This window comes from Syngnathus acus, chromosome 21, assembly GCF_901709675.1.
Source record: "Syngnathus acus chromosome 21, fSynAcu1.2, whole genome shotgun sequence".
Classification (NCBI taxonomy): domain Eukaryota; kingdom Metazoa; phylum Chordata; class Actinopteri; order Syngnathiformes; family Syngnathidae; genus Syngnathus; species Syngnathus acus.
The window spans coordinates 9,601,162-9,619,428 of record NC_051105.1 but is presented as its reverse complement, the minus strand read 5'-3'; the positions used below and the strand labels follow the sequence as shown (position 1 = coordinate 9,619,428).

The window sequence follows — 18,267 nt, the reverse complement described above, 5'->3', positions numbered from 1 at the left end:
CTTAGGTTTTCAGTTTTTTTTGTTGTTTTTTTAGTGACTGATGATTAGTTTTCTATTGCCTTTATTTTTATTTTTTTTAATTTATCTAAAAAAAAGATAAGGAAACTGACATGCATGTACTTCCTTTCAGCTGTGTTCACTGGCAAGCTAGCTACTAGATTTATTGCCAAAACCAATAGAGGATCATCGTGTAAAGCAGCAACACCCTGCAAACAAAGTAAGCCACGTTCAGTTCTGCTGCACACCTGCTGCAGTCTCTTTGCTTGCTGCCCACATTGATACACACGCTCGGATCATGGAAAATTTAGTCTTTTTTTTACAATCATTCATCCCCATCATGGACTAATTATATTTCTTGAAAGGTAGGTTTAAATCGGTTTAACCATTACTGAACCACATTATGTCACGACGGCACAGTTTTGATTTTTCCTAATATACTAGGGCCTTAATTATTTTATTAATTTAGTTTCTTATTGATAGTTGTCATTCTGTTTGTTAACTGTAATTCTCAGCTGTGCTTTAATTCGAGTGTCTGCTATTGTAACAATGCAGAATACACTTGACACAATTTCCTAGATGCAGTAAAAAAAAAAAAAAGGCAGACAACTCAGACAACCCCCCCCCCCCCCCCCCCCCCCCTCCATAGAGCCCCTTGTTTTTACTTGATGGTGGATGGAAGGGGGCCTCTGAGTAACAGTACTGGTCCACATCAATAACACAACTGGGTTTCAGGAATCTCCCCAATGCGCCCCTTTAATTATTTTAAGCAGGCTTTGTCTAAAAGTTATTTAATAGAAAACATTGTTGATTATCCCTCATCTTCTTTTTGTTTTTTAATTGTTTGAGGGTGAAGGGCGGTGTCTTTCTTTCTTGCCTGAACCCCCAAGGATGTAGAACGTGAATATTCCTACCTGTCTATAGCTCATATTCTGCTCCTCACTTACATACTTGTGCATTATAGGTTACAATGGAGTCCTTACCCGTGCACACCTGTGATCAGACAGAAGCTGGAGCAGGCCTGCCGAAGGAGGCAAATCCAAGCAACACTGACCCTCATGAGCAAGATCTGTTCCACGAGGATGCACAAGTAAGCTGTCAAATATGATTTTCTTAAAAAGTATTACATGTTTAGTCATTCTAAGGTGTGGTTTTGTTACAACATGACATTCAGCATAATTAAACCTGCAAAGGACTCAAGGCAAACATGCACGCTTTTATCGCAGAGGATAGAAAGGTTTCACCGGGGTTTGCGTTTGTTTGTTTTAAAGACATCGCCCTCTGCTCAAATACATGTTTGGCTTTGACGTGGCGGTCGCCAATGTTGTATTTTCATTATTCTTATGTGAGCCACATGCTGGAAAGTAAAATATACTTTCAAAGCACATCTTCATATTGGCCTGCAGTTGCATGATGATTATGATGATGTCAATATGGGTTTTAATAAAGTAAGCTTTTGTCCAGGGCTCTCAGCAGTCCAGTCAACCATGGTGGAGAATCAAACTCTTTGTTTGGGAGCCGGTTCTTTTTGGTACCTGGGATGGTGTCTTCACCACGTGCATGATTAACATCTTTGGTGTTGTTTTGTTCCTGCGTACTGGCTACTTAGTGGTGAGTACATGCTGTTATACTTTTATTGTTTTTTTAGAAATTCATGTTGCAGTTTTGTTTAACTTATCTTCCAGGGCAACACAGGTGTGCTGCTCGGGATGCTCCTGGTCTCCATGGTGGTTCTGTTTGCTTTGGTGACAGTCATGTCTGGGATTGGTGTGTGTGAGTACTGCGGAGTGGGAAGTGGAGGTGTGTACTCCATGATCTCCACGGTCCTTGGGGGCAGGGTGGGGGGCACCATGGGCCTTCTCTATGTGTTTGGACAGGTTAGTCCCAAATTGGATTGACACCTTTTTTTGGGGGGTCATGTCTGTGTGATCACATCTTCTGCCACAGTGCGTCGCCGGCGCCATGTACATCACTGGTTTTTCGGAGTCGGTGGCACAGCTGCTGGCTCTTCAGAGCCAGTGGGCGGTGCGAGGAATGTCAGCTGCTGTACTGCTCGCCCTGCTTGGAATCAACCTGGCAGGTGTCAAGTGGATTGTGCGACTCCAACTGCTGTTACTGACGGTGCTGGCTGTCTCAACACTGGACTTTGTCGTTGGTACTTTCACGCACCTTGACCCAGGTAAGACGGATGTACACTTTTCTTGCTTATCTTTTTTTTTTTTTTTAATATAAATAGTTACTGTTCAAAGAGCACTGTACAGTAAGTAGGTTTGAGTGTCACTGTTCAGCATGTGTAATTTGTTTAGACCAGCAGGCGGCGCACTACTACCACCCGATATCACGATCAAAATTCTGAAGGACACTTTAACATAAATATATATTTCAAGTCTTAACAATTTTCAACATTTTTTAACCAGTTTGATATATTTGGAATTGTTTTGAAAAAAAGATTTTTGTCCGAGTTGGTTCTGTTTTTGAGTAGAGTCACAGGAAGTAGAATTTCCTGTTCTGACTGATTATCTATGTCCTGTCCAGTAGGAAGAGAAAGGTATTATTTCAATCTAAAGTTAAAAAAATATTTAATGTGTGAAAAGAATTCTCTGACGTCCAACTATATGGCAAGCACATCTTGTAACTAATTTTGCACACATCTGCTGATTATATATTCTAATATTGAATTACTACCTAAACTAATCACATGTCCAGGTTTTTCCAGTTAAGGGCTACGTGTTGTTGTGACCTCATATTTGGCAGGGGGCCAGCAGGTCCCTTAGCTGGTTGAATCAGCCGAGATTAGAATGCACTCAATGAACGCTCAGCTCCATCCCGAAGGAGGACAAACCTCAGCGCCAACCATAACTAATGCAGTAAATCAAATCCAAACTTTGTGACACAACGTTCATGACACGCTTATATAAATGTTGCTTCCGAGAGTTGAGGTGATGTAATTTGGCGCTCCATTTTTTGTTTCAATATTTAGGTTCCCTTGATTACTTTGAGTCATACTCATTTCCCATTTCTGCTGAAATCCAACCCGGAGTTAAAAGTTCATCCATTTGCTTATATCAACTGCGGTTAAATGCATCAAGGCTTTGTCAAGCCCGATGGGAGAAGAATTTCTCTCTTGTAATTCATTTTGACTCCGAACGCACCGACATTGCCAAGTTATTGTCTGCGCAACCACAACAATCTCATCGTCATGCGAGCAAAGCCCTTCTGTGTAGTTGAAGACTTTTCCCCGTAGGAAGCTCCAATGTGGTCCTCGGGCCACGGCTTGAGGGTGTTAACCAGACTCACCCACATATTTGCAAAATGACAAAGAAAGAAAAACTCAGATGAGAGGCCAGCCTCCTACCCTCGGAACCAGCACGGCTTTTTACGCTGGTCGCTAATGTGCAGCTAGCTGCCAGTCATCTCAGTGGGACCTGCCTCACCGCTGTGACCTCGCAGCCTGACAATGTGGGTGACAAAGAGGTCAGGCAGAGGGAGAGGCCTCAGACACATGGAATCTGCATTCCAGTGTGTTTCAAGACGAAAGCTGAACACAAGAGAGAGGAACTCCATTCTGTTCTTATCAACCCTTCCTCACACCTCCCATGGATGTAGTCACTTGATTGTCCTGAACTGCACTTCAACATTTGGCAAACTACCAGAAAAGAAGCTTCTAACTAACACCCCTGAAGTCACATTATGAAAAATATAACCTTTTGTCTAATTTTCATTGATCTAAACTGATCTTTATTGTAAGGATAATTAATACTTTTTTTTTTTTTAACATGTCGTCTGTCTTCTCTTTTTTTTTTTATTCAAACTTGGAAGCTGCACAGCTTCTGAAAAGGGTGGTTACTTCCTTTTGGATAAACATGTCATTAATCTGGGAGAACACATTCTTTCCCATCGCAAGATAATCAAGGGGGAAATATCCCGTGTTGGTGAAGCAAAGGCCTCCAGCAATACAGAGCAATCTGTTCCTGTGCAATTTAGAATTTCGCTAAATAGTTTGAAAGTAAAGACACATGTTTGGTGTTTGTGTTTAGTTAGACATCCAATCAAGATGGTCACCAGGATTTAAAACGCGATTATCGTCCGTCAGCCATGTTTGAGTTTAAAAATGTTGTCAATGCACAGAAAAAGCTGGTCCTCGTGGTGCGAGGTTCCATAATGACGGGCTTTCTGTTTGTGCTACCTCTTCTTTTAGAGCATGGTTTCATTGGTTATTCTGTTGGTCTGCTCAGCCACAACTTGCTGCCCGATTATAGCCCGGGAGAACATTTCTTTACAATCTTCGGGGTCTTCTTCCCTGCTGCTACAGGTGGGCGTGCTTGCTCATTGACTAAAGCCAAGACAAAGGTCTTTCAATGTTGTTTACATTCTTGTGTGTGTGTGTGTGTGTGTGTGTGTTGCATCTGTGTGTGTGTGTGTGTAGGTGTTATGTCAGGCTTCAACATGAGCGCAGACCTGCAGCGGGCCGAACACAATATCCCTTTGGGAACGCTGGCAGCAGTTTTCACCTCGTATGATAAACACACTCTTAGCTGCACACAAGATGGTAAACTACAAAAATGCTCAACAGAGACAGGACAGGTCAAAAAATATTTTTAGAATTAAAAGATGTTATGTCACCTCCCCAAAAATCTGAGATTTTCAGTTGCACTACATTTTTACATTGCAAACTTTCAAATGTTCTAAATTTTTTAAAAACGTAAACAGTTAGCATGCATCGGTTAGCAGGCTGACAAATACACATATTTCAAAAAATCCTTTCCTCCTTTTTAGCAACACATGACTTTTCTCATAATGTTAAAAAGAATGCTCACTCATGACTTTCTCAAACTTTTATGTGCGATACAAACAAAAATTCTCTACTCCACAAACTCAAGGCCCGGGGGCCAGATACGGCCCGCCACATCATTTTATGTGGCCCGCGAAGACAAATTATGCATCAAATTCGTGTGTCATTACTAGAATTGCAAATTGTCTTCACTTTTAATAATATCTTTTTTTTTAAATATTTGACCAGTTTTTACTCATCTGATTTGAAAATGAGTTATTTGTCAGTTTGTTTTGTAGCTTTTACTGTATATAATATGAGGTGCTCATACATTTATTTGGGTTGACAGTCATAATGTCCCTCCGAAAGAAGCTATGACTACAATGCGGAGGCCTGCGAAAAAAAAGAGTTTGACACCCCTGCTCTACTCACATGACGATACATGCTGAGTCATAAGGAAAGATCACAGACTAGTGACGTCTCAAAAAAAAAAAAAGAATGAAGAGAATAAACACAAATCCCTCTTTATTTTTTTCAAATACCCAAAATGTCACAGCACTTTTTTTTTTCAGTAATATATATACAGTCGTAGAATAATTCCGGTGCACTGTCTTTGACCCACAGGTGGTTCCTGTATCTGGTCTTCGTCTTCCTCCTCGGTGCCATATGTACTAGAGATGCTCTGCGCTTCGATTTCTTAATAGCAGAAAAGGTCATTTTACCACAGATGTATTTAGGCTTGTCTTTTGTAAACGAGCCTAGCAACCAACTTTTGTTTATTTCCACCTACATGTTGCAAACACATGCAATCAGAGTATTAATAACAAATCACTCTGTGACATAACGCATGCCTGGGTCATGACTAAAGCTAAATACATCACAAAGCGACTCATTAACCTTGACCTGTTCATCCGGGGGTTAGCGCTGGCTGTTTTTTTAAGATCTGACTACAGCGGAACTGAACAGGGTGTAGCTCGCACCCCACCCCATCCTCTTCCAGCCTCTGTTTGTTTTCTCCCTTCCTTCAGGTCTCCTTGGTGGGTTTCCTGTTTCTGCTGGGCCTCTACGTCTCCTCCCTGGCTTCCTGCATGGGCGGCTTGTATGGAGCGCCCAGGATCCTGCAGTGCATCGCCCAAGAAAAGGTCATCCCTGCGCTGGCCTTTCTGGGAACGGGGGTAGGTTGGATCACTGGGGCGGACATTCCCTTTGATTCAGCTAAAGTGAAATTATTACGTATATACTGGTCAGTGAAATTCCCTGCAAATGAAATAAGCGTGAATTTTTGGAGGAAAAAGTTAGGCGGACTCGTCAGGAAAACAAGTCACTAATTAGAGAGCATGAACTTCACTTCATAAAAGTGGCACACATACACCGAGCGTTAACATCTCGACCCCATTCGCCCCTCACTTTCCCTCAGACTGCCCGCAGTGTCTGACCTCTCTCAGTGGGTTGGAATGAGGCCTGAGACATCTTGGCCCAAATCAAAGGTTCAGAACAAACGCAGGAAGGGCGACAGGCTGGACTCTGCTTTGCTGTATGCTCTGGACTTCTGCCAAGCACACAGAACAGCACCGATGTAACCGGCAGATAGGAAAGCAATGCTAACTAATGTACATTTAGAGAACCGTTTGCATAGATAGACAATTTAAAATTTAATATGTGGTCCCTGCTGTGACTAATTATTTCAACTTGTCCAACAGAAAGGCCCAAACAAGACTCCCGTGGCAGCTATCTGCCTGACCAGCCTGCTGAGCATGGCCTTCGTTTTCATCGGCCAGGTCAACGTGCTGGCACCCATCGTCACCATCAACTTCATGCTCACCTACAGCTTCATTGATTACTCCTACTTCTGCGTCTTCATGACCTTCCAGTTGAAGAATCAAGACAAAAGCAGCCAACGGAGATTCACCAGACAGATGTCCGAGCCTTTGATTGACACCGCGGCGACTGGTTATGGTAGTGGAGAGGGAAGTCCACAAAGGAAGGACACTTTGATGGAGTTCACCAAGGACATGGATCGGATCTTTCCCTCGGCCTTTGATGGAGTTGCTGGAGCTGAGAAAATCTCACAGGGCGGGAACAAGAGCAAGGAGGCCAAGCAGAAGCTGATGGACAGTTTTGCCTTGGACCCGCAGCGCAATGTCTTTGCGAATAAACAAGTTCAGCCACCTGAGGTGGAGAAAGCAGGAACCCGTCTTGGTGAACATCCATCGTCCGGCCAAAATCATATAGGTGCTTCATAGATGGAAATCAAACAATCCATTTCTAGGTCTCGGTAGATTTATTTGGGTTATAGAGTGGATATCAAAATCACTTTACTTTTTTTTTTCAGCCACTGGAGAAAAATCAGAGCAGCACAATTTAGAAATCAAACCCAAGCCTGACTCAATCTACGCCAAGTTTAGTAGCCACTGGATGGCTCTTCTTGGTGTAAGTTCTACACAAGCATCATCTTTTTGCTCCCATCTGCTGTGAATGAATAATATGTGTGTTCTCTTTCAGGCTTTGAGCTCCCTGTTGATCATGTTTATTATTCATTGGCTTTATGCACTAGCAAACATAGGCGTTGCACTGCTGCTTTTCTTCTACATCGGCAAAACCAGCCCAGGACTACACAGAGGTGACGTTCAGTTCATCATTCAGTCTGGCAGCTGCTGGGGCTCAATTCTCCCCCCAAATTTATTTTCAGGTGTTGCAGTTCGATTCAGTTTTCCTGCGTGGCTCAAATCAACATTCAACAGGATTTGCAGGTATCGTTTGATTTTGTTACCTTGCATTGAGTTTTTTTTTCTTCTTTTCTTCAGTAATGTCCTTCTAAATTTGAACATGAGTGACACATTCTTGCCTTTGCGCCAGGAGGACGGCGTCTCCCAGAGATGAAATTGTAGTGACACCATCTCTGTCAGGGGTCGGTATTAGAACTAAGCAGCTGACGGAGGAAAATGCCGACTTTGCGTCTCGCAGCCGCTATCACCAGTCCTCGTTCATCAAGAGGGAAGTGATGTTGCAACCGCCTCATGGGTAACTTAAGCACAACCTCAGTTGTTGGAACTTAACTAGTTATTATTGCAAACAGTGCATGTGAGTTCATGCGTGTGTGTAAGCGAGAGGGCAAATCTTTGACTCCTTTTCTATTCAATGAAGTTGAATCAAACAAAAAGACAATTTTGTCCTCATGTGCAGTAGAACATCAAATAAGATTGTACCGTCACTGTTCAACTTGTTTACAGCACTATGTGTTCGAAACGAATTAAAAGGTTATACTCCAACAGTTATTGCTCATTTGGTGTTGAGATTAGAAACGGGAGGAAATCACATCAATCTTCAGATATCATAAAGTATGCGCGCTATACTTGATGACGTCACTGCTGTCAGAGTGGATGCGCACTGCTAAGACATTTCCTGTGCTTCAACTAAATAAAGTATTTTGTGCCAAAATGACATTTTAAGAATCTGAATGTGCTAAGGAGGAAGGACAACAAAAAAAAGTCATCAATTCCCTAAAATTGTAAAGCAAACTGAATTAATTCTAGTGACTATGACAACACAAGCAAGTGTAGGGAACGGAAATAAAACATTTGCTCAAATCATTTTTAATTATTGACGTAGAGCATAAAATCATTTATGTTAAGTGGTGATCCACGCACTTAGTACTCTGTTGATGTTTACAATCGGATGCGCATGAGTTAGAGCGCGCCTGTGTGTGCGCCGAGTAAAGGAGGAGGAGGAGCCCGCTGGTCCCGCTTACTCAGTGATAACAGGCTGCTGTCGCCTCGCCCCGGTTCGGTTCCCCCGCCGATCGGACCGGACATAAGGCCGATCTCTACCACGGGCTATGGAAGTTCCCTAAAAGGCGAGGCTTCCTCTGCCCCTCCATGCCCTCCTTCCCCGGGAGACCCGCGGGTCTGTCTTTCCTCGATTTCAACGACCACCGCGCTGGCCTGGCTTCTTTGAAATTATGAAAACGTGGTCGCCGGAGCCCGTCCTCGCCTTGTTCCTGTGGGGGCTTGCGTTCAGTCTACCGCAGCCCCTCGGGGCAGAGACCCCCGTTAACAGCAGCCCGTATGCGGAGACGAGCGTCTTTTATTCCTCAAGTAGCACCAATGAGGCGAGCAACGCGGACTACGAGTTCACTTCCACTTCTCCCACCAGTGAGAGTTCATCAGCCTCATCCCAAGAGGACCTGCTGCTGCTCACAAGCTCTGCGGGTAAGATGCGTCGCTCACTCTGCGGCCTACATGACATTCTTTGCAACCTCAATCTGCACTGCAAACCTCGCGCGCACTAGTATTCTAGAAATAAAATCTCAACAGCTCGTTATATTATTACTTCATTTGATCTTGACAATTAGAGTGCATCTTAGTACTGAGTGGTTCTTAAATTCTTAATGCCAAGCACCACCACAAAGACCACTATTAAAATACAGTAATATAGTCAGCCTAAGTGTTCATAAAAACATGATTTATAAATGCAAGCAGCTCCAACAATATGCACAGTTTGATCATTAACACTGCGCTTAAATATAGCAAAATACATCATTACAATAATGATTCAGTTTACCCTCCTGTCATGTTGCGGGTCAAATTGACCCGCTGTCAAAGAATATAAGGTAGCTGTAACATTGATTGTCATGAACTAACTAAAAGTATGAGTTTTGATAAAAGGGATGGGGATAGATGGATGGACTTCAATAAAGCCGATAAAAACTAAATTATTTGATTGTTTGTTTCTCAGTTACATTCCTGACATAAATGCATTTCTTGCTTTCTTTGTGACGATTTAAATCCTCAAAGATTCAGTAGTTATTGGAAGGAATACAATAGAATAGATCTTGCTATCACCATGTGTCCAACATATGCTCTCTCAATACTCTAACGCAATGCTACTTTAGTCTGTTCTATAGTATATATTATTTAAGTTTGCTAGCTTGCCACGATCACATGTGCTTGAGAATTTGTACACACCCAGACATCAACTTGAAGAGCATGTTTACTTTTTATGTATTTACAGTAAAATTCTTAAATTCCAGGACTCACAATGACAGTACCAACAATAACAAGACATGCAAACACAATTTACAATTGCTTTCTGACAACAGCCAGCCCCGTTTGTTCCCCAAATCAACATCAGCATCTAAAATATTGTTTTGGTTTTGGCATTGTGTCAAAGAAAGGAACTCAGCTCCCAATTCCAGTGGTTCGTGGGTTTAAAAGTAATTCTTTGAACTGTGAAACCCAAATCCACGAGTGATAGTCTTCTGCCTTGTGCTCACTCAGCTTTAGGAAGGAAGCCACCGATACCCAGCGGGGACATTGGCCGCCATATTTAGGCCTTCAAGCCTTTGTTCGAGTAGATAAGCCCGCCTACCAATTGTTCTCCACCCAGAATTGTTGCCTCTGCTCTGCAGCAGTGGAACTTCACACAGCATCATTGTGGATGGATGCGGTTTCCCTCACCGCCCCCTAGTGACGATTTGTAGAACTGCACCTATGTTGTTGCTGCGAAAATCTAGAGAATATACTTTTGCTTATAAAATCAGAACAAAATGTCTGTAGTGTGTCTGACATCATAATTCTTTTAGTGATAAGAATATGAAATCCCTTCTCTGAATAGCAATGCTGTTTTGTTTTTCCTCAGGCACTGAGCAAACACAAACTCTACGAGAACCAACTACCAGGTCACTGGAGACCGTCAGTGGCTCCACTGAGTCGTTCACGTCATCCCATGTCGGCACCTCCTCTGAGGCCAGCAGTAGCAGGAGAAACTGGAATGATGCCTTACGAACCCAAAACCTGCCTGATGTCTCCACCGTTGTGTCCAACAAAGCAATGTTGTCCTGGACGTCCACAGAGGACTCCAGCTTGCCGCGGGACAGCCCGGTTTCGCATCTCCGTTTAGGAGATGCCGTGTCCTCCCAGTCTCAAGTCCTCACAGACAGCATTTTCATCTCGACCACCATCAGCCGGGCAGGGGAGCGGACTCTGTTGTCTGTCACCTCCTCTTCCTCTGACAACATCTCCTCCTCCTCAGCCTTTACCGAGAGCTCCAGCTCCCACCAACCCCCCTCCACTTGGAGTGTTCCATCACCAGGGGGAACAGAGACTGAAGACTACACTCGGAGTGTTCCATCACCAGGGGGAACAGAGACTGAAGACTACACTCACAGTTCCCCGTCCACCAGGAGCGAAGAAGCCAGAGACAGCACTCTCACTCAATCGTCATTTCCTGAGACGTCCACAGGAACGCAAACTCTCGTTAGCCCTCCGAATGCGACTGAACATCACCACCCTCTGACATCAGAGGTGACTTCAGATTCCACATCCAGGATGTCCAGCACTGACCAATTGGATGAATCGTTCTCATCCACACCTCCAGTCGTCCCACCTGTAAGGAGCCCCACTCTCGTGTCCTACCAGGAACCCACAGTGGAACCCTCTGCTGAATCTTCTACTAGGACCGTTAGCTTCAGCACTCACAGCCTCAGCCAGAGCACCGAGGAGAGTTCATCCAAGAGCGAGGAGGAAAAACTGGGATTTAGTTTCACCACAGTGCCCCCACTGATTAGTAGCCCGACTAATCAGTATGACTCTCGCACGGAGACAACTGAGGTCTTCATCACCACCACAGCAGTCACTGAAAGGTAACAAAGTGTTTCTTCTCCATGAATCCACAATGGCATCGTTTTTACTGTTTGCTCCCAACAGATCTGAACTAACAAACGAGGCCGCGAGTACCTCAACGGTGTCCACCAGCAGCCTTCCACTCCTCGCCACCTCATCTTTCAAGCTCAGCAGCACGTCCGTTATCACCACTCCCGACTCTCCAACCCAGCCCACCATCCCTCCCACGACCTCCGCAACAAGTGCCCCCACGCTGACTCAGCAGAGCTCTGCAACCCCGACCGCTTCCCTCCCCAGCACCAACCAAGCCCCCTCATCGCCGACGGTGACCGCCGAGCCCGCCGACGTCACCACCCCGAAGCAGGAAACTAGCGCGCGCACGGTGGCCGTCTCCACCCCGACCCGAAACCAACCAAGCACTGCTCCTCACACCCTCAGCACCCCAACAAGAACCACGGAGGCTCTGCACACCACCCGCAAACAAACAGACCGAGTGACCACAAAGAGGGTGACGCTAACAACACCCGTTCATGTCCAAACCACTAAGGCAGCTCCAACAAGTGAGTACTGAACAGTTTCTGACTGTCAGGCTTATTATAATATAATTTAGCAAGCCGCCAAATACTAATTCCTTTATCCTCCATGACCAGCAGGGGACCCCTGCATGTCCAACCCATGTTGGAACGGAGGAACATGCAGAAGCTATGAAGGGCGTCAGTTCACTTGCACGTGTCAACAAGCCTGGACGGGCCCCACTTGCAACCAGGGTGAGCTTCCACAAAATTCTTGTTATATAGATATATCATTCCAATAAGAGCTTGTTATTAATTCATTTGCACTTTTCCATTCGACTCTACAAAATGTGTTGTTCTAGATTTGGATTACAAAATAACTACCAACCCTGATGCAGATTTGTTAAATAACCAAAATTTCTTGTGTGTGCAGATATGGATGAGTGTGAGAAGGACCCTTGCCCCGTTGGCTCCACATGTGTGAACACCAGGGGTTCCTTCAATTGTGAGTGTCCGCTGGGCTTCGACCTGGAGGATGGACGCACGTGCACAAAAGGTAACATAAAAAAAAATTAAATCGCAAAATTCTGTTTTGTTAAATGTCATTGTGTCATCCCTTGACAGCAAAGACCTTTTTGGGAACATTCAGTGTAAACAAAATGTCACATGACTCGAGTATCTTCAAGAGCGCTGCCCTGCATGAAATCCAGAGGGAGATCATACAGCTGGTGAGAAATATATTCTTGAGTCTTGCAATTGTGATGAAAATGCCTTTCACTTTTACTCACTGATGTCCTCTGTCCGACTCAGCTAAACGCCTCCTTGTCCCACCTCGGTGGTTACAGCCGCTCCACTCTCAGCAAAAAGTGAGTTCATAAAGTTACTTTTAACCCCAAATGACAAATTTCATTTTTTATTAAATCTGCTAACAAAATGACACAGACTCATACAAATATCTCCTCCTTATAGGGACCTGGATGGCGTTCATATATCAGCCGTCAACATGTTCGCCAAGTCCTCCAATGTGTCCAGTGTGGAGGTCTACAACAGCATCCAGATGTTTCTACAAAACTGCAGCTCTTCACAGTCTCACTGCCACGTGGTGCTGCACCACAGACTCACTTATCACGGTAGGTGGGGAAAAAAAAAATCTCTGTTCATCACAACCAACTTGTATCACATCCAAACTGAAGATATGAGCAGCAGAATGTAATATTGTAGTCTACCGCTAGTGGGCGCATTTTTTCTTCATCCTCATGTCTGCTCCCACTATTTTCTTTTAGAGGAGAGTCTCTGTATGGCCCAGAGATTTCAGTGCAACCCAGAGCGCTCCACCTGCACTGATATCAGCGGCACTGCCCAATGCCAATGTCTACCAGGTTATTACAAGCACAACCTTGATGACCTATCCTGCTTAGGTAAGCTTTTTTTTTTTTTTTTTCGTAGTCTGTGAGAAAGGACCAGGAAGAAAAAAAAATTGTATTTTGTCTTTTTCCAGAATGCGGGGATGGCTACAAGCTGGAAAATGGCACCTGTGTCCCGTAAGTTTGCATTTGTTGTACTTGTGTACTCCGGATTTAAGGTCACATTCTCACGGTGACCTCTTTCCAGGTGCATGTTTGGATTTGGAGGATTCAACTGTGGGAATTGTAAGTGGCGTTAAGATTCACGAGATGATCGTTCCCATTGAAATAAATCAAGTAACGTGCGAAGAGAATCTTTGCACATGCTTATTGTGCTTCATTTTGGCTTTGCAGTTTACAAGCTGATTGCAGTGGTTGTATCGCCAGTAGGGGGCGCCTTACTCCTTATCTTCATCATTGCTCTTATTGTCACTTGCTGCAAGTAAGCTCTCTCTTGTCAAATAATACTATAAGAAGGAAAACTATGTCACACTTGAACTTGTGTCTCAACCACCAGGAGAGACAAAAATGACCTCAACAAGATCATCTTCAAGAACGGAGACCTCCAAATGTCTCCATACACCGACTTCCCCAAGAGCAACCGCATCTCCATGGAGTGGGGAAGGGAGACCATCGAGATGCAAGAAAACGGCAGCACCAAGAACCTGCTGCAGATGACTGACATTTACTATTCGGTAAGAATTTTTTCCACCACCGACTGTCTTAATCCAAAAGGCCAAACTAAAGAACAACTCTGCGTTTTCCTGCAGCCGGCATTGCGCAACTCTGACCTGGAGAGAAACGGTTTGTATCCATTCACAGGTCTTCCGGGATCTCGCCACTCGTGTATCTACCCCGCCCAATGGAACCCGTCCTTCATAAGTGACGATTCACGCCGCAGAGACTACTTTTAAACAAACAATTCTCACTGATACTCAGAAGCAGACAAACAAAAAAAATCACCTGACCATGTGTGACTTCATAGGACGTAAGTGCACAATTTTTGCAAGTTAAATGTGGCTCGAAACATCTTCTCGGCCCATTTCAGTGCCTTTGCATGGGTTGAGCTCATTTCCTTCAATGCAAAAACATTTGTTTGGTGCTGCTGCCATTTCATCCAAGTCTACTGATGAAGCTTCCGTGGATTGACACTGATTAAAACCCACTAAAGTTCAGTTTGGAGAAACTGAAAACTAATACCAGCCTTTATTTATTCTGATTATCCAAGTGCAGGACATGTGTGGAAATTTCAATCAAATACACTGAAAGATAAAACCTGTGGCTTTAAGTATGTATGCGTTGCGTGTGACAGGAGTTCATGTTTTTATTCTGGTAGTATTTTAAGTGCAAAGTGTTGGAATGTAAAGCTATTATTATGATGCAATTTATATTCTCTATATTCTGGCGTTTTAGTCGGATGTGTTAATTTAAATAAAAACATCACACAGATATCCGTCTCTCGACTGGTGACTTGTGTGGACTATTCAAATTCAGACAAACATGATAAAATTGATTGGAGAGGGAGTTTTCGTGGTCTGGTTTGAAAATGTTTTTCTTTTGTCGTTGTTACCGGGTCAACTTTCTCTCTGTGCAGGCAACGCATCATTAATAGTTCTTCCGACGGGGCAGCCCATTATGCAAACGTATATTAACACCAGTCCCCTACTTTCCCTGTCAAGCCATCTATCAAAAGCTGTGTTGAAGAACTCCATTTGTTTGAATCATTTTTAAAGTTAACAATGGATGAATGCGTTGATATCAATAGGCTGGTATTCTTTTTAATCAACGGCCCGTTGGTTCTTTTCAGCTTTGCTGTGAATGTTTTCTTATTATTTTTCTTGGTCAAACCACAAGGCGACAACAACAAACGACTCAAGCTTCCTTTGAAGATACTCTTGGAATATGTCATGTGCTGCGCCATTTTGTATACAGTCTTTTTAACGCTGTTCTTCACCTTGGATGATTATCTGACCTTCACAGCATCTTTTTTGCTGTGGCTGACAATGCAGTCCTTTGTACGGATCAGCATGACCTCCTACGTTTGGCTCAACTTCTACTTTTTCCTCCGGATAGTTCCCACACGATGCGCTTTGCTTATTTGGCTGAAGAGAAACATCATGGTCGCAATTTTGATGGTTGCTTTTCTTGATTTTGTGATTTTAGTCTACAACTGGGCCCTCGAGACTGCCATTGCTCTAACTATCGGGCCTCTGCTGCTCTCTTCCGTCAACAGCACAGTGATTCCCTTCAGTGATGACATTTTCCTTGTCAGAGAAATTAGTTTCGTCATTACTTGGATCTACCTGTTTATCATTTTGTGGTTTATGATCGTCACCAGCTGTATCACCGTTCGATACCTGCGAGGTCACATGAGAAGTGTGGCGAAGAACGGCATCGCCTTACCTGGGGCAAGACTTCGGACTTACTTTTGGGTCACCACGACGGGAATTTCTCAATGTGTCGTCTTCTTTTTTTGTGCACATTATTATTTCTTGAACTATTTCACACTGGTATTTCCACTAGATTTCTACATTGGTTTCCGCATCACTTACACTACCAGTACAGTGTACGTATTTTGTACAACACTCAACCTGTGTATCGGTCAATCAATGTTTAGGCAAAAGCTGATGATTTTTTATAGGGCTCTCAAATCCATGTGTTGGCACGGAAACAAATGAGCTGGTTGCGGCCTCCAGTAGAACATAATAGTCAATTCACTGAAGTCACTGATATTTAGTTTGCTGTTTCTGTCTCAGCACTTGTTGAAAGGAAAAAAATTTTTTTTTTTCTTTTTAAATACAATTAGGAGGTTTAACACATGAATGATTGAACAATAAATATTAAATTGAATATGCTAGAAAATATAAAACGTGAATAAATTAAAATTTTAAGTGAATCTGTGAAATAATCATGCATGATTATTTGTGATTTTTTTATTTTAGGGTATCAAGACTGCATGAAAAACATTACAAAATACTGTATTTTATCAGAGTTTTATCATATGCTTAAAATAATTGTATTACTGTAAAATTTTGTTTTATCATAATATGCGTAAAATAATTATATTACTGGAAAATATGTTTAATCTGCCGTGATCTATGAATTTTAAAGACATGCTACACTTAAAAAAGTGATCGATATTTTGCAACTATTATATGATAGATTCTTACTCTATGTACAGCAATTTACATGCAGTAATGGATTCTTGAAATGGAATGTGAGTTATTAATGATAAAAATAAAATGTGTCACATACCGTACGTACATCCACAAAATGCCTGCCTCTTGTTTTTATGTAGTTATTATTTAGTTTGTCAAATCTTAGAATTGTCCTAAGACACAAACCTGCCTCTTGTTTAGGTGCGGCGGTATTACCGGTATTACGGTAATAAGCCGTGGGGAAAAAATGAATCGGCCTGAGTCATATGGTCATTACGGTACATGCAGTCTGCGGTGACTGTGTAGTCTGCAAAGCCGGTGTTGCATTGGGGACGCTGCGCCGAACAGGTAATAAAAAAACAAGAACCGTTACCGTTTGCGTTACTTTAGACCAGACGAACGGGCATTCATGCATGAGAAGCCACAGGAGATCTGTTTCTGATTCTTGCTTGCTGGGTCTGTCTGGGTCTCTCCTTCATCCTCAATAATTTTGCCTGATTTAAATCCCAGTTGAGTAAACACGTCTCACGGAAAGCTGATTTGAGTGCGGAGCTCATTTTGCTTTAATCACGCGTGTTTATTTGTAATGAATGGTTTGAAAGAATCTCTGCATTGGACCTCATTAAACCTGCAAGGAGGCACGTACTGCGGGAACTTGGATCTGTCTTGCACCCGTTTCTCAATGAAATAAACCTCGGTATATTTATATGGAAGCATTCAGTGCACCAGACGGGACGCATCATGCGCGGAGTCATTTCGTGATTGCATGACCACACCAAAGACAAAATCTCATATAGCGCACATGCTTAAATGTGATTTCAAATCAAACGTGGCAGGTCCATTAAAGATGGCTCTAAATGGCTCTTGCAGGATAATGGAACGTAGGGTACAGCTTTCCTGCAATTGATGCAGCCCATATTCACGTCTCATTTCCATAAAGGGACTGACTATTGATTTATCTGTGTGTGTCCACTGGGCCGCAGTGAATGGAGACACTGTTAATGTCTGATGCATGCACAATGATGTTGCAATGTATTGAGTCATTGGCAGGGAGGCAGGCGGGTGGGCTTGATGTTTGGGATGACCACCTCTCTGCTTTTTTTTCTTCCAAGATCAAATGTAAAGCATGTTATCAGATTAAAGTGCTTACAGACGGCCATTAGGTGTGACATGACTGAGCAAGATTACATAAAAAATGACTTTCATGTTCTACTTTGCATTTACAGGCTACTTCCCCCCCAAAGTCTGTTTAATTTTTTTCTCCCTCCTGTTCACCACCAAGCTTTCAGATGCATGTTGAAAGTATAAATGTCAAGGTAATACCCGGGTGGCAAAGATCCGCGCCTATGAATCACCACCTGATTCGTGGGCGCTGGATGATGTAGGAGGTGGACTGTCAGTCAGCCAGCAGAAACAGGTGCACTTCTCTCATAATGCAGCGTTGTCTTTATTCATCTCACCGTGTAGCTAGTGAGGTAGATAACTTCATGGTGAACAGCCAAGCAATACGTATCACAAAAGACTTAAAACCATTTGACAAGTATTCAAGGGCTGTGAGGACTTTATTGGGCTTCGTGGCAATTTTCTATCTACTTCCAGACCTCTGTTTTAGTTATTTTGAAAAGAAAGCACCAGAGCGTGATAGTTTTGGTGGAAAAAATAAGGTTGAACCTTAACCCCTTAATCGGATGACTCTTGCCTGTCCTAATTGACTTTGCTACACGTGTGACTACATTGCTGTGATTCCAAGCAGATTAGCGATTGAGACATTTATTCTTTTAATGGGGAAACGTAACAAGCCCATTC

The 18,267-nt window shown here is 43.2% G+C and overlaps 4 protein-coding genes across 13 annotated transcripts in view; all 4 read left to right on the top strand.

Annotated features, from left to right (window-relative positions):
- Window positions 1-136: 136 nt before the first annotated feature.
- slc12a8 (solute carrier family 12 member 8) lies at window positions 137-8,037 on the top strand. Of its 2 annotated transcripts, none has more exons than XM_037240432.1 (14): window positions 137-217; window positions 962-1,087; window positions 1,462-1,608; window positions 1,683-1,874; window positions 1,945-2,176; window positions 4,196-4,309; window positions 4,424-4,511; window positions 5,393-5,480; window positions 5,797-5,943; window positions 6,469-7,000; window positions 7,101-7,198; window positions 7,271-7,388; window positions 7,458-7,518; window positions 7,625-8,037. In XM_037240432.1, exons 2-14 carry the CDS (start codon window positions 968-970, stop codon window positions 7,791-7,793), a joined length of 2,106 nt encoding a protein of 701 aa, XP_037096327.1. In that variant the 5' UTR covers window positions 137-217; window positions 962-967; the 3' UTR covers window positions 7,794-8,037. The 2 variants fall into 2 exon arrangements, with proteins under 2 accessions (XP_037096327.1, XP_037096326.1); XM_037240431.1 differs by lacking the exon at window positions 137-217 and adding an exon at window positions 233-362.
- A 484-nt stretch (window positions 8,038-8,521) lies between these two features.
- heg1 (heart development protein with EGF-like domains 1) lies at window positions 8,522-14,752 on the top strand. 5 transcript variants are annotated; one of them, XM_037240403.1, is made up of 15 exons: window positions 8,523-8,976; window positions 10,406-10,858; window positions 10,904-11,408; window positions 11,473-11,948; window positions 12,039-12,155; window positions 12,334-12,456; window positions 12,525-12,628; window positions 12,711-12,766; window positions 12,870-13,030; window positions 13,184-13,318; window positions 13,399-13,441; window positions 13,512-13,549; window positions 13,658-13,745; window positions 13,821-13,998; window positions 14,074-14,752. In XM_037240403.1, exons 1-15 carry the CDS (start codon window positions 8,727-8,729, stop codon window positions 14,215-14,217), a joined length of 2,871 nt encoding a protein of 956 aa, XP_037096298.1. In that variant the 5' UTR covers window positions 8,523-8,726; the 3' UTR covers window positions 14,218-14,752. The 5 variants fall into 5 exon arrangements, with proteins under 5 accessions (XP_037096295.1, XP_037096298.1, XP_037096296.1 ...); XM_037240401.1 differs by having other exon boundaries at window positions 10,406-10,888; window positions 10,922-11,408; XM_037240400.1 differs by having other exon boundaries at window positions 8,522-8,976; window positions 10,406-11,408; window positions 12,042-12,155.
- Window positions 14,753-14,895: 143 nt separating this feature from the next.
- LOC119115700 lies at window positions 14,896-16,239 on the top strand. The gene has a single exon (XM_037240517.1). The coding sequence runs from the start codon at window positions 15,043-15,045 to the stop codon at window positions 15,979-15,981; it is 939 nt and encodes a 312-aa protein (XP_037096412.1). The 5' UTR covers window positions 14,896-15,042; the 3' UTR covers window positions 15,982-16,239.
- Window positions 16,240-16,721: 482 nt separating this feature from the next.
- The window catches only part of map2 (microtubule-associated protein 2), a 30,881-nt gene continuing 29,335 nt past the window's right edge, over window positions 16,722-18,267 (top strand). For all 5 annotated transcript variants that reach the window (XM_037240371.1, XM_037240369.1, XM_037240370.1 and 2 more), the window contains exon 1: window positions 16,722-16,809. The gene's annotated coding sequence lies outside the window, so the exon portion shown is untranslated. The remainder of the gene's footprint in view (window positions 16,810-18,267) is intronic.

Excerpts from the sequence above, each read along its gene's own strand:
- heg1 (XM_037240399.1), top strand. The coding sequence starts at position 8,727 with ATGAAAACGTGGTCGCCGGAGCCCGTCCTCGCCTTGTTCCTGTGGGGG. Across the intron at positions 12,457-12,524 it reads TGGACGCACGTGCACAAAAG|CAAAGACCTTTTTGGGAACA; the intron begins GTAACATAAAAA and ends ATCCCTTGACAG. Across the intron at positions 12,629-12,710 it reads AGAGGGAGATCATACAGCTG|CTAAACGCCTCCTTGTCCCA; the intron begins GTGAGAAATATA and ends TGTCCGACTCAG.
- LOC119115700 (XM_037240517.1), top strand. The coding sequence starts at position 15,043 with ATGGATGAATGCGTTGATATCAATAGGCTGGTATTCTTTTTAATCAAC.
- slc12a8 (XM_037240432.1), top strand. The coding sequence starts at position 968 with ATGGAGTCCTTACCCGTGCACACCTGTGATCAGACAGAAGCTGGAGCA. Across the intron at positions 4,310-4,423 it reads CTTCTTCCCTGCTGCTACAG|GTGTTATGTCAGGCTTCAAC; the intron begins GTGGGCGTGCTT and ends GTGTGTGTGTAG. Across the intron at positions 4,512-5,392 it reads CTGGCAGCAGTTTTCACCTC|GTGGTTCCTGTATCTGGTCT; the intron begins GTATGATAAACA and ends TTTGACCCACAG.